The 13,507-nt window shown below is 43.1% G+C and overlaps 1 protein-coding gene across 8 annotated transcripts in view; it reads left to right on the top strand.

Annotated features, from left to right (window-relative positions):
• Nucleotides 1–13,507, top strand: part of DST (dystonin) — a 465,365-nt gene that overhangs the window by 436,185 nt on the left and 15,673 nt on the right. For all 8 annotated transcript variants that reach the window (XM_032778396.2, XM_075063729.1, XM_032778395.2 and 5 more), the window contains 5 exons: nucleotides 3,675–3,818; nucleotides 5,087–5,275; nucleotides 6,238–6,367; nucleotides 11,810–11,973; nucleotides 12,287–12,449. In XM_032778396.2, coding sequence (XP_032634287.1) covers nucleotides 3,675–3,818; nucleotides 5,087–5,275; nucleotides 6,238–6,367; nucleotides 11,810–11,973; nucleotides 12,287–12,449 — 790 coding nt within the window. The remainder of the gene's footprint in view (nucleotides 1–3,674; nucleotides 3,819–5,086; nucleotides 5,276–6,237; nucleotides 6,368–11,809; nucleotides 11,974–12,286; nucleotides 12,450–13,507) is intronic.

Below are 13,507 nucleotides of genomic sequence, written 5' to 3'. Positions count from 1 at the left end.
ATCCACTGGATCACCCTTGTCCTTGACCCTCTCAAATAACTCTAATAGATCGAGGAGGCATGATTTCTCTTTACAAAACCATGTTGATCTTCCCCAACAAATCATCTATGGGCCTGATAATTCTGTTTTTTGCTATAGTTTCAACTAATTTGCCTGATACTGAAGTTAGGCCATGAGAGGAATAATAATAGTAATGTATTTCTTGACTACTGTGAGGGAGAAAATTGCAACAAAACCTCCATGCAATTGAGGGTGCAAAAAAAAGCATCATATTTTTCCCACTCCTTGTGGTTGGTGGTATCAGCCGACAGGGCATGACCATCTAACTGCACATAACTCAGTAATCTTCAGAGTATCCTGACTTCAACCACACACAGATCTCAGAGCATCCATATGTAGTATCTGTTCCTTCTAATGCCTGTCATCACCACTTGCAGCATGTCTGGTTCACTGTTGTGCTGCCACTGTTTCCCTCACTGTGCCTTGTTTACTGCTTTCCCATCTGAGGGATCTTCAGCACAGAAGGGAAAGTTTCATCTACTGCCACTGAGTTGTGTGGAAATTTGCCACTTAATTTGGGGCCACTGGGAACGTAGTGCTTTGTGCTGTGGCTTCCTAGCTCCATCCTCCTCTGCCTGGCCACACCTTCCCCATATGTGTCACCATACATTGATGCCATGGAAGCGCTGCCAGCTGCTTTTCTAGTCTCTTTGAGGGAGTGAAGCATGCCTGTTATCTGCCCATCCTCTCTAGCTGCTCTAAATGGTTCCCTTTTGTTTTTTTTCTCTCCTCTGTATAAGTGAAATCCTAGCCCTGCTGAAATCAGTGTCACAACCCCCATTGATTTTAATGGAGCCTGCATGTCATCCTGTGTCACTAGACTAATAAAATAATTCCCACAAAAACAAAACTTAGCTAAGTTATAGTTAAGATTGCTAAGTCCACTCTAAAAGAAGATGTACCATTAATCACATAATTTTTTGTAAAAAAAAAAAAAATAAACATCGAAACTATGGAAATCAGAATCTAAGAACAATTCTGACAGCATCCTTAAATACCCCATGCACACATTAATAAATCAAAAAAATTCTCACCGGGTACTACACTACACTTTTGGACTCACCAGAGTTATTATTCTCCAAACGTTAATAACCAATTTTCAAATGCCACCTTCTGATGAGAGGTTAGGAAGGAAGGGGCTTATACAGGAGCTCTCACTGCAGCCTTAACCAGGAGGCTTCAACCAGTACCTTCATAATAAAAAAAACTATAACAGTATTAGAGCTACTTACTTCATTTAGTTAGGTGTTATTTTACTGCGAGGTTAGATTCAGTCTTTTAATTACTATCTATTGGTGATGATGTAAATTGCAAATATTTACATAAGTACCTAATTTCCCCCCTAAACTTGGTATGTGTGTTGTGCCAATTAATATCGCAAAGGATGGCTTGCTTTTGAAATTTGTACAGCATTACCATTTGTGTTATACATTGTTAATTTGATAATGAGTGTGATGTCTCCAATGTACATCTGAACTTCTTAGGAGAAAAAATGAAAGATAGATAAGTGTGGCATGTTACATAAATTTAAAACATCATCTCTCTTCCATCTATGTTGCTACAATATTATCCCTAATCACTTATTATTGAGGTAAATGTTAAATGTGTCCTTTATTCACAGTGCATTTTATAATTCCTGTAAAATGATTTTAATACCTTTGAATCAAACCACATATTGAAAGCTTTTCATTTTGAAGCATTTAACCTCAAAGGTCCATTTTTATATCCCACTACTTAGCTTTTTTCTTGAAAACTGCACATGATTTAATGAAGGCTACATGTCATAGACAATTAAGGTTTTCTACCACTCATCATGGTCTCTGGAGACTAAGAGGTACAATAGGTTAATGCTCTACGTTAGGTAATAAAAGATATGAATTTGTTCTCAATCTTTCTCTAGCGTATCACTAAACCACCACAGAGTTCAGCACAGTTTGGGGAAGCTCAGTATTCCAAACATCTAGGTTGTTGCAGATCAGGGTTTTGAGGTTTATTTATAGAGTTGTGTAGGGAAAGTTGCATTATGTTTGCCAATATTCTGCCTGGCTCTTGCCAATGCTGCCAGTTTCTCAGTGTAACAAATACTAAAATACACTATATGTACAGAAACCATTTTGAGCTGAAATTGCAGGAATAGCTCATGGGATTCAATACAACTAGACTGGAAACATAACCCTGATTTGTTCTCAGAGTCATTCACTTATTTAATCTTTAACCAGATTCAGGTACTGCCTACTCTGCCCAAATCAAATCTAACTACACAGTCTGCAAGTTTTAGTAGGTGATTAGAAATTGACAAGAACCTGTTGGAGCCTGAGCACCCACCTCTCAGCTTTCCCCCCAAGCCCAGCTGCTGGAGATACTGTAGGACATGTGCAGGTATCCAGAGCACCCAACTTCTCTGCCATTTCCCAAGCCCATCCACAGCTCCCCAACTGCCTACCAGGAATGTTCATGTCAATTTCATTTTCTCCCTGCAGACAGAAAATGAAATTGAGGAGAGCTTTCCAGGTGGGCAGTCAGTTGCCATCATTTCAGTTTTCCTGATGGAAAATCAAATTTTGGGGGGAAAAAGTATTTTTCCATTGGAAAATAATTCTCATGGAAAATTCCCAACCAGTTCTGCTGCCTGGTTCTTTATAGTTTGTTCCTTCAGCATCTGTTAAGGAACTTTTACCTGGGTATATTGTAGGACTAGTATTGATAAACAGGCTGGGTCTCCTGAAAATTTTCTAATAGTGACGCCAACCGCAGCACATTTGATTTGCAGTATCTTATAGAGTGGTATGATTTTTTTTTAATAGGATCATGTATACAAAAAGCATATACAACATTTTACATTACTAAAGCATTTTAGGCTAATATGTTACATTTTTTAAATCTTAATTTAGTTCTTTATATGGAATAGGTTTTTAAAATGTTCTTAACTTTTCTTGTATGTAGTGGCGGTGTAGCAGTGTTAGTCCCAGGATATTAGAGAGACGAGGTGGATGAGGTAATATCTTTTATTGGATCAGCTTCTGATGTTGAGAGAGACATGCTTTTGAGCTACACAGATCTTGGAAAGGTACTCAGAATGTCACAGCTAAATATGAGATTGAACAGAAAGTTTAGCATAGGTAGTTGGCATGTATTTAAGGGACCATTCAAGGTAAAGTGGCCCATTAATACCCATGCAGTCATAGGACAAAAGGTGGGGGGAGTATTGGGTAATTGTTTAATAAGCCATAAATTTGTGACCTTATTTAGACCAGGATTTTTAGCATCTAGCAAAGTTATGAATTTAAGCACCCAGGCTCATCTTTTGAAAGTGACAGTTCCCCAGACCTTAAGAAGAGCTCTGCATGGCTCAAAAAACCTTGTTTCTCTCACCCACAGAAGTTGATCAAGTGAAAGATATTACTTCACCCACCTTGTCTCTCTGAACTTTTCTTATAAGAATTGGACTTTTCTCGTCTCTTACTTCTTTTCCTTTGCCCATTGAATCAGTTCAGGCTTTGAATGATCCAGTAGAGAACTTTAGTCTTCCAGATTTGGCCAACACTCATTGAAATTACTCAGATTTTTCTTTCAAGTGGTGCCAGCATCTAACTGAAATCGTGTTTCTGGTTTAGGAATTCATGAGGAAGCTGGAGGACAAAAAGGCAGAACTAAATAAAGCAGCAGGTATGGGAGAAGCCATCCTGGCTATTTGCCACCCAGACTCCATCACTACCATTAAGCACTGGATAACAATCATCAGAGCCAGATTTGAAGAGGTCAGTATGTCTCATGTAGCCTTCATAGTAACAGGCAGTCTTTGATAGTTTGGAACATAGCTGGCAATTAACAAGACTGTTGCATTGGAGGAAATGATCCAGCTGTTGAGAACACAACTATTTAAAATACCCAAGCTGATAGATGTGAAGAGGCCAGGTTTTACTCTGCTTTTGAGAAGTAAAAGAATAACTACAGCAGCTGCTCAGACTCTTTTTTAGGAAATACCACCCCTCATTTCTCCTTAGCAAATTCAGAGTATCAAGGGAGAGAGTATAAAGGTTTAAAAAAACAACAATCAGGATATATACAAAGTAGTCTGTCGTTGCTCAGTAATAATCATGTTAGAGGATACTGGATTCCAAAATATTCTTAAAATGCCCGCATGAATCCAGTGGTGATTTCCAAGTTGTTCAGCAGCTTTCCATAAGCCACAAAACAGGATTACGGTAGTGTGAACTATGTAGATTTTAGTTCACACCAACAGGGTCTACACAAGATAGATGGAGTGCAACGCATTAGAGAACTCTAGAGTTCACACGCAGTAGTCTGGACTGCAGTGCCATGTAGACAAGCCCTAATGGGCATGCCGTGGAGAATACATGCTCAGCTTCTGGAGGTGAAGTTTTGTGTCTATGTTTATAGTTTAAAGCAGTGGTTCTCAAACTTCTGTACTGGTGACCCCTTTCACATAGCAAGCCTCTTAGTGCGCACCCCCCCCAACCCCCCGTATAAATTAAAAACACTTTTTATTATATTTAACACCATTATAAATGCTGGAGGCAAAGCGGGGTTTGGGGTGGAGGCTGACAGCTCACAACCCCCCGTGTAATAACCTTGCATCCCCCTGAGAGGTCCCGACCCCCAGTTTGAGAACCACTGGAAAAGGGAACCTTTAAAGGAAAACAAATAGGAGCCAAATACAGCTTCCAGAGTGTTCAAAAATGGGGACCTGATTCTACCTGATTCACTTAGCCTAGTATTTCCAGTGATCTCAGTGGGGCTATTTATGTGAGGAAAGGTGTGTAGGATTAAGTCCTTAATATGCTGTGAGAAGACACTGTTGTGGAAGTTTAAAAAAACCTGAAGGTTAATGCTTGTGATGAAACATGGCTGAATTGGGAACTCCAGGTGCACAGAACCTCTGATAATCCTCACACTTGTTTAAATCAGGAAAGGAGGGAGAAAGCTCTGTGATAAAAGCAGGTGAAGCACTTTCAAAAGAAACTTACCAGATGGGGAAATATTCATTGATTGACTTTTTATCAAGGTATTAGCATGGGCAAAGCAACATCAGCAGAGACTGGCAGGAGCCCTGGCTGGACTTATTGCTAAGCAGGAATTGTTGGAAGCCTTATTGTCCTGGTTGCAGTGGGCAGAGACTACTCTTAGTGAAAAAGATAAAGAGGTCATCCCCCAGGAGATCGAGGATGTTAAAGCACTCATAGCCGAACATCAGGTAAGGCATGAAAAATGTGAAACGTGTCTTAATGATTTTGTACTGATACATGCATCTTAGATTTGCTACATAATCAAACATGAGCCGGTTCTAATTATTTACAGAATGTTTAATGATCCAGTTTCCAGATACCTGATTGTACGTTCCCTGTCTCTATGATTGATCCCAGCCTTGTTCAAGCAAAGCAAACAAATGAAAATGCAGCGATGTTTTAAAAACATGCACCAGCTTGTTAGGAATAAGGACGTTGTACATTTCAAGTATCAGAGGGGTAGCCGTGTTAGTCTGGATCTGTAAAAGCAGCAAAGAGTCCTGTGGCACCTTATAGACTAACAGACGTATTGGAGCATGAGCTTTCGTGGGTGAATACACACACGAAAGCTCATGCTCCAATACGTCTGTTAGTCTATAAGGTGCCACAGGACTCTTTGCTGCTTGTACATTTAAAAAGTACCTATAGTATCAGGCAGTGCTGCTGCCTAGAACCAGACTGCGTTGTCTGCTTTGCTAAGTGAATTTTAAAACATGTTTTATGCAAGTGACCGTCTTTGCTTCACGTCAGATCCTAATTGACTCTCCTCTGAGCTGTTGTTGATTAGTCTGGACAGCAAAGGACCTGGAGCTGCTCTTGAATTCAGGGTCTTTTGCACATCACACCCGGTGTACCAAGTGCAGCCAAGTGTGGCTATTTTTAAATGTAGACTTCTTTTAGCAGCTCTGCCATAATGTAGGTAGAAGTTCATATAGGTAATATTTCTTAGCTACAAAATACTTATTTTATATTTAATTGGAATGATAGGATTATTTTAGTGAAAGAGAAATGTCTCTTGTGTCTCCTGCTGTAATTTTCCTGACAAGTAGTTGCCCTTTCTCTGTAACTTGGAATTCTATTTTCTTTATTTGTCTTTCTCGTCAATTATTCTTCTGCATTGATAATTAAAGCAACTACCATTTAATTGCAGACGTTTATGGAGGAAATGACCAGAAAACAGCCTGATGTGGATAAAGTCACAAAGATCTACAAAAGGAAGGCAGTTGAATCCACTCCAATACAGTCTCATATTCCTGTGCTAGATAAAGGGAGAACAGGAAGTAAGTAATGGAATTTTTGGGGGAGGTCCCACGTATCATTACTTTTCCAATATAAATGATTGATTTCTCATGAACTAATACTGTTAGGTGTCATTACTATCTGAACAGTTTGGTAAAACAAGGTGAAACTATTCCTCTGTTGGTTTTTCTAACTGCTTTATCATATGTTTTTTCATTGAGAGGAACGTGTCTATTTGGTCACAGACTTTGTAGCTAATTGTGCCAATACATAACAAGGCAAACATGACACCTAGTATAATAGAATTTGTACTAATTCCTTCCCAAAATACAGAGTGAACTATTTAATTTCTCTTCAATAAGACTCAAATACCTCTTAACCTTTTACAAGCGACTGTCACAAATCATCAGTGTTGCTTTCCATTCTCACATAGTGGAAAGTATGATTTCTTTAGTAGAATAATTGCAGAAAACTATTTATATTTATTAATAAACATTGATGAGGCATTCCAGTATCTGTGCTTCATTTCATCACATTGCTACTGATTTTTATGATCTGATGCTAATTTTTATACATGCAGTTTTGTGTGTACTGTACCTTCCTAGTGGTAGGTTTTTGTAAACTCAAATATAGAATTGACACCTGCAAAGAGTATGTGTATGCCAATTATGTGCCAACATATGACCATTCTGAGAGTGCCAATAATTTTGCATGCAAAATTGTGGAAACAAAATTAAAGGCTGGACTGAGGCTTCCTTGAAAATGTCACTCATAAAGTTTATTTTTTTAACCCTGTTGTGTTTTAACACTCCCACTCTTGCAGAAAGTGCCAAGAGACCTTAATGGTCTTTAGCTGGTAAAGGTGGGTTGTTTGTTGTTGTTTCTTACTGACTCATCCAAAAGATGAAATACCTAGCTGCATAGTGCAGGACAAGACAGTATTGATTGGTTATGAAGAGCACCACCTAATGAATTCTCTCTCTCCTATCCTGCATGAAATGACATGGATTTTAGTAGGTCTCCCAACTGAGGCCTTGGCTACACTGGAGAGTTGCAGTGCTGGTGGTGGCTTTACAGCGCTACAACTTACTCACCGTCCACACTTGCAAGGCACATGCAGCGCTGTATCTCCCTGGCTACAGCGCTGCATGTACTCCACCTCTACCTGGGGAATAACGACTGCAGCGCTGGTGATGCAGCCACCAATGTGGCCACCAAAAGCGCTGTTATTGGCCTCCAGAGGTATTCGGAGGTATCCCAGAATGCCTGCTCAGCCACTCTGCTCATCAATTCAAACTCTACTGCCCTGGCCTCAGGTGACCCGCCCTTTAAATGCCCCGGAATTTTAAAAATCCCCTCCTGTTTGCTCAGCCAGGTGTGGAGTGCAATCAGTGAATCTTTCCAGGTGACCATGCCTCCACGCGCCAACAAGCCCCAGCATGGAGCAGTGGCGAGTTGCTGGACCTCATCAGTGTTTGGGGGAGGAAGCTGTGCAGTCACAGCTGCGCTCCAGCCGTAGGAATTACGATACCTATGGGCAGATATCAAGGGCCATGCTGGAAAGGGGCATGACCGGACGCGGTGCAGTGCAGGGTTAAAGTGAAGGAGCTGCGGAGTGCCTATTGCAAAGCCCACGAGGGAAACCGCCGCTCTGGCACTGCCCCACGACCTGCCATTTTTACAAAGAGCTGGACGCGATACTTGGGGTGACCCCACTGCCAATCCAAGGACCACGATGGACACTTCAGAGCGGGGAGGGGGAGAGGAAGGAAGGGGGAGGAGAGGAAACCGAGAGTGAGGGTACTGGGGTGGGGGGAGACACCCCGGAGTCCAGGAGGCATGCAGCCAGGAGCTCTTCTCAAGCCAGGAGGAAGGTAGCCAGTCGCAGCAGCCGGTACTTGGTGAAGGACAAGCAGAGGAGCGGGTTCCCGGTAAGCGGCTTTTATTTTCAGGATGGAAATGTTTCGGGAGAGGAGGGAGGGTTAGGCTGCATGCATGCATGCCTAGATGTGGAATAGCCCATTGATGTGGTCTATCACTGTCGGTATATCGAGTAATCGCCTCGGTAATCTCTTCAAAAGTTTCAGCCAGAGCGTGGGCAATGCGCTTGCGCAAGTTTATAGGGAGAGCCACTGTGGTCCTTGTCCCAGTCAGGCTAACGCGTCATGCCACTGTGCCGCGAGGGTGGGGGGACCATTGCTGCACACAGGCAAGCTGCATAGGGCCAGGGCGGAATCATTGCTGTAGAAGACCCTCCGGGTGACCCGCAGCAGCGAGATATCTTCCCAGGATCAACTCCTGTGGAAAATGTTGGGAGAGTGTTCAGTGTAGGTGCCCTCCAGCTGTTTGCTTTCCCCAGGCACAGAAACCCCAGCACAGTACCTGAAGCAATCATCCCCCTTCCCAGGTGACCCGCAGAGCGATATCTTCCAGGATCCTCCTGTGGAAAATGTTGGAGAGTGTTCAGTGTGTGCCCCTGCAGCTGTTTGCTTTCCCCAATGCACAGAAACCCCAGCACAGCCCTGAAGCAATCAGTCCCCCTTACTCACCATTTCGGGGCTCCTGTGGGTTATGTGCACGCTCTTTGGTATGGGAAAATTATGCTAAAGTGAAGACTGTAACTCCTTCACTGTGTGGGAATAACTGTCTGAGATATAAACAATGCTGCCTCTGTTAACTGTTGCCTTTTTTTCCTTTCCACAAGCACCTTGAGTTCTCAGCTGCCCGTGTTATCAACAGCTCAAAGACTCCAAACCTCCGGAAAGCCGCGAAAAAGCAAAGACGACCTGCTGCAAGCAGTTATGGATCACTCTGCCAGAGAGAATCAAAAAGTGCAGGACTGGAGGGAAAGGGAAAGCAGGATCCGCCAGAGAAAATGCAGCGGCAGCCAGGAAGAAAAGCACAAAGCAGCTGATAAGCATCCTGGCGCGCCAAGCGGACTCTATCCAGGCGCTCGTAGCCATGCAGGCAGAGCACTACCGTGCGCCCCCCCCCGTCCCAAAGCTCTTTTCCCTTGTGCCCCAATGTCAGCTCCAAACCCCCTTCCCCAGCATCCAGGTTCTTACCACCACCAGCTGCCTCCAACACCTGTACGTTCACCAACCAGCCCTGAGAACTACGACCCTTACCCTCTGCACTCAACCCCCATCACCATGCAGTATAGGCATCCTGAAGTGCAGCAGTCATTGCACAGCACTCCAGACAGGACATATTCAAACCTGTGACTGTACAGTTCCCCACCCACCCCCCCTGCCCTTTAGGTTCCCAAAATGTTGTGTGTCTGTCAATAAAGTTATTTTCTTTTCAATAAATGAATTCTTGGCTTTGAAAACAGTCTTTATTATTGCAGAAAGTCAAAGATACCTTAGCCCAGGAAAGAAACAGGCACTGCAAATCAGCTTAGGAAAAAAACAGATTCCTACTAACATTGTAACCACTGCACTTCACTCCCGTGCAAGGCACCAAACATTACTGTTGGTTTTCAGCCTCAAATTCCTCCCTCAAGGCATCCCCTAATCCTTGAAGCCCTGTGCTGGGCCTCTCTAGTAGCCCTGCTCTCTGGCTGTGCAAATTCAGCCTCCAGGCGTTGAACCTCGAGGTCCATGCCTGACTGAATCTTTTCACCCTTCCCTTCACAAATATTATGGAGGGTACAGCACGCGGATATAACCGCAGGGATGCTGCTTTCCCCAAGTCTAGCTTCCCATACAGAGATCGCCAGCGCCCTTTTAAACGGCCAAAAGCACACTCCACAGTCATTCGCACCGGCTCAGCCTGTAGTTGAACCGGTCCTTGCTCCTGTCAAGCTTCCCTGTATACGGTTTCATGAGCCAAGGCATTAACGAGTAAGCGGGGTCTCCAAGGATCACAATGGGCATTTCGACGTCCCCTACTGTGATCTTCTGGTCTGGGAAAAATGTCCCTGCCTGCAGCTTCCTGAGCAGGCCAGTGTTCCGAAAGATGTGTGCATCATGCACCTTTCCAGGCCAGCCTGTGTTAATGTTAATGAAACGCCCACGGTGATACACAAGCGCCTGGAGAACCATAGAGAAATACCCCTTCCAATTAATGTACTCGGATGGTAGGTGTGATGCTGCTAGAATAGGAATATGCGTCCCATCTATTGCCCCTCCACAGTTAGGGAAACCCATTTGTGCAAAGCCATCCACAATGTCCTGCACGTTCCCCAAAGTCATGGTTCTTCTTAGCCGGATGCGATTAATGGCCCTGCAAACTTGCATCAAAACGACTCCAATGGTCGACTTTCCCACTCCAAACTGGTTCCTGACCGATCGGTAGCTGTCTGGAGTTGCCAGCTTCCAGATTGCAATAGCCACCTGCTTCTCCCCCGGCAGGGCAGCTCTCAATCTTGTGTCCTTGCGCTGTAGGGCTGTGGGGGCAAGCTCAGCACACAATCCCATGAAAGTGGCTTTTCTCATCCGAAAGTTCTGCAGCCATTGCTCGTCATCCCAGACTTCCATGACGATGTGATCCCACCACTCAGTTCTTGTTTCCCGAACCCAAAAGCAGCGTTCTACGGTGCTGAGCATGTCCGTGAAAGCCACAAGCAATGTCGTGTTGTACGCGTCAGGCTACTCGCAATCATCATCGGACTCCTCATCACTTTGGAGCTTAAGGAATAGCTCAACTGCCAAATGTGATGTGCTGGTGAGACTCAGCAGCATACTCCTCAGCAGTTTGGGCTCCATTTCCCACTGAAATCGCGCTGCACAGAAACTGTTGGGAGAGTCACAATGGCGCCAAACGTGGACGGAAAAACAGGGATTGCTGGGATGTGAAGTGATGCATCACGGGGCATTGGGACAGGAACCAGAATGACCCGCACCCTCTGCCCCCTTCCCACAACCCACAGCGCCAAAATGGGACGAGGTGCTCTGTGGGATAGCTGCCCATAATGCACCACTCCCAGCAGTGCTGCAAATGCTGCAAATGTGGCCACACTGCAGCGCTGGTAGCTGTCAGTGTGGCCACACTGCAGCGCTTTCCCTACACAGCTGTACAAAGACAGCTGTAACTCCCAGCGCTGCACACCTGCAAGTGTAGCCAAGGCCTGAGTTTCATGTAAAGAGAGTCCTTGAGTGAGGTGATTTAAAATTTTTGTATCTCTACCTCTACCTCCAAAATGAGGCTATTTGTTCTGCAGTGCTCTCTCAGACCTTGCTTGCAGTGTGACTATTTATAAACATTTTTCTGTGCTGGTGCCAATTCACAGGTATGGCTAGTAGTGGAAAGTGTCATGTAGACAAGGCCCAGGTGTTTTAACCATCATGTTGTCTTACTCTGGCAATGGCAAAACTCCTATTAATTACAACATGGGGACCAGGATTTGGCTCATTATTTGTTGCAGAAGGGAGTCTTTTTAAAGAGGTCGATCATCATTCACCTGAAAATATACTGTGTTTTAAATTGGTTGAGACATGGAGAAAAATAAGCCTATGCTAACCTGTATTCTGTTTTAATAGGAAAACGTTCCCCAACAGCAGGCATGTATCCATCAGGAACACAGGCACAAATTGAAACCAAGAATCCAAGGATAAACCTATTAGTCAGCAAATGGCAGCAAGTCTGGCTTCTAGCCTTGGAAAGAAGAAGAAAATTAAATGATGCTTTGGATAGACTAGAAGAGGTCAGCACACAGCATATATATTATATACTAAATGTATTTTTGTTTAACCCTGCATTTCCAGTTACAAAGTGATAGTAATGCCAGCCTTACATTTTTGTTATATGATGGATAGTTAGATGGAAACATCTTGATACATGCATGCAAAAAGCAGCTAGTCCTATTTTAATAGTGAATAGAATCAAACCATTTCAGTACAAATGTAGGCATTTTAAAGAGCCAGTTATTTAAAAGCATGCCAACATGACCTCTCTTACGTATTCTGTAAGTGGTTCATTTCAACTTGAAAAACATCTCTCATCTCTCTTTCCTCAAGCTAAGGGAATTTGCCAACTTTGATTTTGATATTTGGAGGAAAAAGTATATGCGATGGATGAATCATAAGAAATCTCGAGTAATGGACTTCTTTAGGAGGATTGATAAAGATCAGGATGGAAAGATAACAAGGCAGGAATTTATTGATGGAATTCTTTCTTCAAGTAAGTTCTAAATTAAGTTACTGATGAGATTATGAGATGCATCTAATATATTGGCAACAAATTGTATCTGAGGTAAGTCTTGATGTGGTAATAGATCAGTTTACTTTTAAAGAAATTATCACTCTGATATAGAGGCAAAGTGGCAATAATTTCTTTACTTGAAAACATTGTTAAAATTTTGACACTCCTTTCTTAAGCAAGTCAGATTATGACACAGATTTTTGTTCCTATGTTGTGTGGCTGGCCCACATAAAAGATAAGAGCCTCCACTTCTAACAACTCCTTTTGCTCAGGTGGTGGAGACCTGTGCTTTTTGTGTCAGAGGGTCAGAGTTGTGCTCCTGTTGACAGCACCTGGTCAGCACAAATGGTAGCCCTTATGTAGATAAGAACTCCTCTGCACCTGAAATAATCAAAATGAGCTTCCACAAACATGTGGTGTGTGGAATATACTGTATATGGGTATGGTCATATCTGCCTCTCATGACTAGCCCACATCTGAGGATAAGATTCTGCTACTACTACCAGCTGAAAGAGCTACCCTGTTAGCTCAAGTGGTTTAGGCCTGTAGTTGCTGAATGTCCCTGGCATTACTGCAGTTGATCAGTCATGCTGGATGGTTATATACTGTAATACTTTATTTATCTCCCTGTTCAGTCTGTGAGTGAGCAATGAACATGCTGCTGCAGGATTTCGAACCAAAGAAGGGTTTCACATTATAGAGTTGCATTTTAAAAACAATATCAGAAGCTTCTGCGCCTTGCATTCTAAATGTGTAATTTGTCTTTAAATGCTTGTATGACCTTGTCCCAGTAATAACTTGAGTTGCTGATTTGTGGTATTCTTTACACTTTTGAGGTTAAGCATGCTACAAGACTGTAGAACTGCATGTCATTTGAAAGCTTTTTCAACGTTCCATCTATTGCTAGGCGCATTCAGTACTGGGCTTCTCTCCCAAAAATGCACCAGTGTCTTCATTATTATCCATAATCTAGCCAGCATTGGAGACACCCCACCTCTTTTCAGAGATATGTTTTTTCTGAGTGTACTTGGTGTTTT

Source organism: Chelonoidis abingdonii, chromosome 3 (assembly GCF_003597395.2).
Source record: "Chelonoidis abingdonii isolate Lonesome George chromosome 3, CheloAbing_2.0, whole genome shotgun sequence".
NCBI classification, from domain to species: domain Eukaryota; kingdom Metazoa; phylum Chordata; order Testudines; family Testudinidae; genus Chelonoidis; species Chelonoidis abingdonii.
Note: the sequence above shows the minus strand (reverse complement) of the source record. Positions and strands in the feature narration are given on the sequence as shown.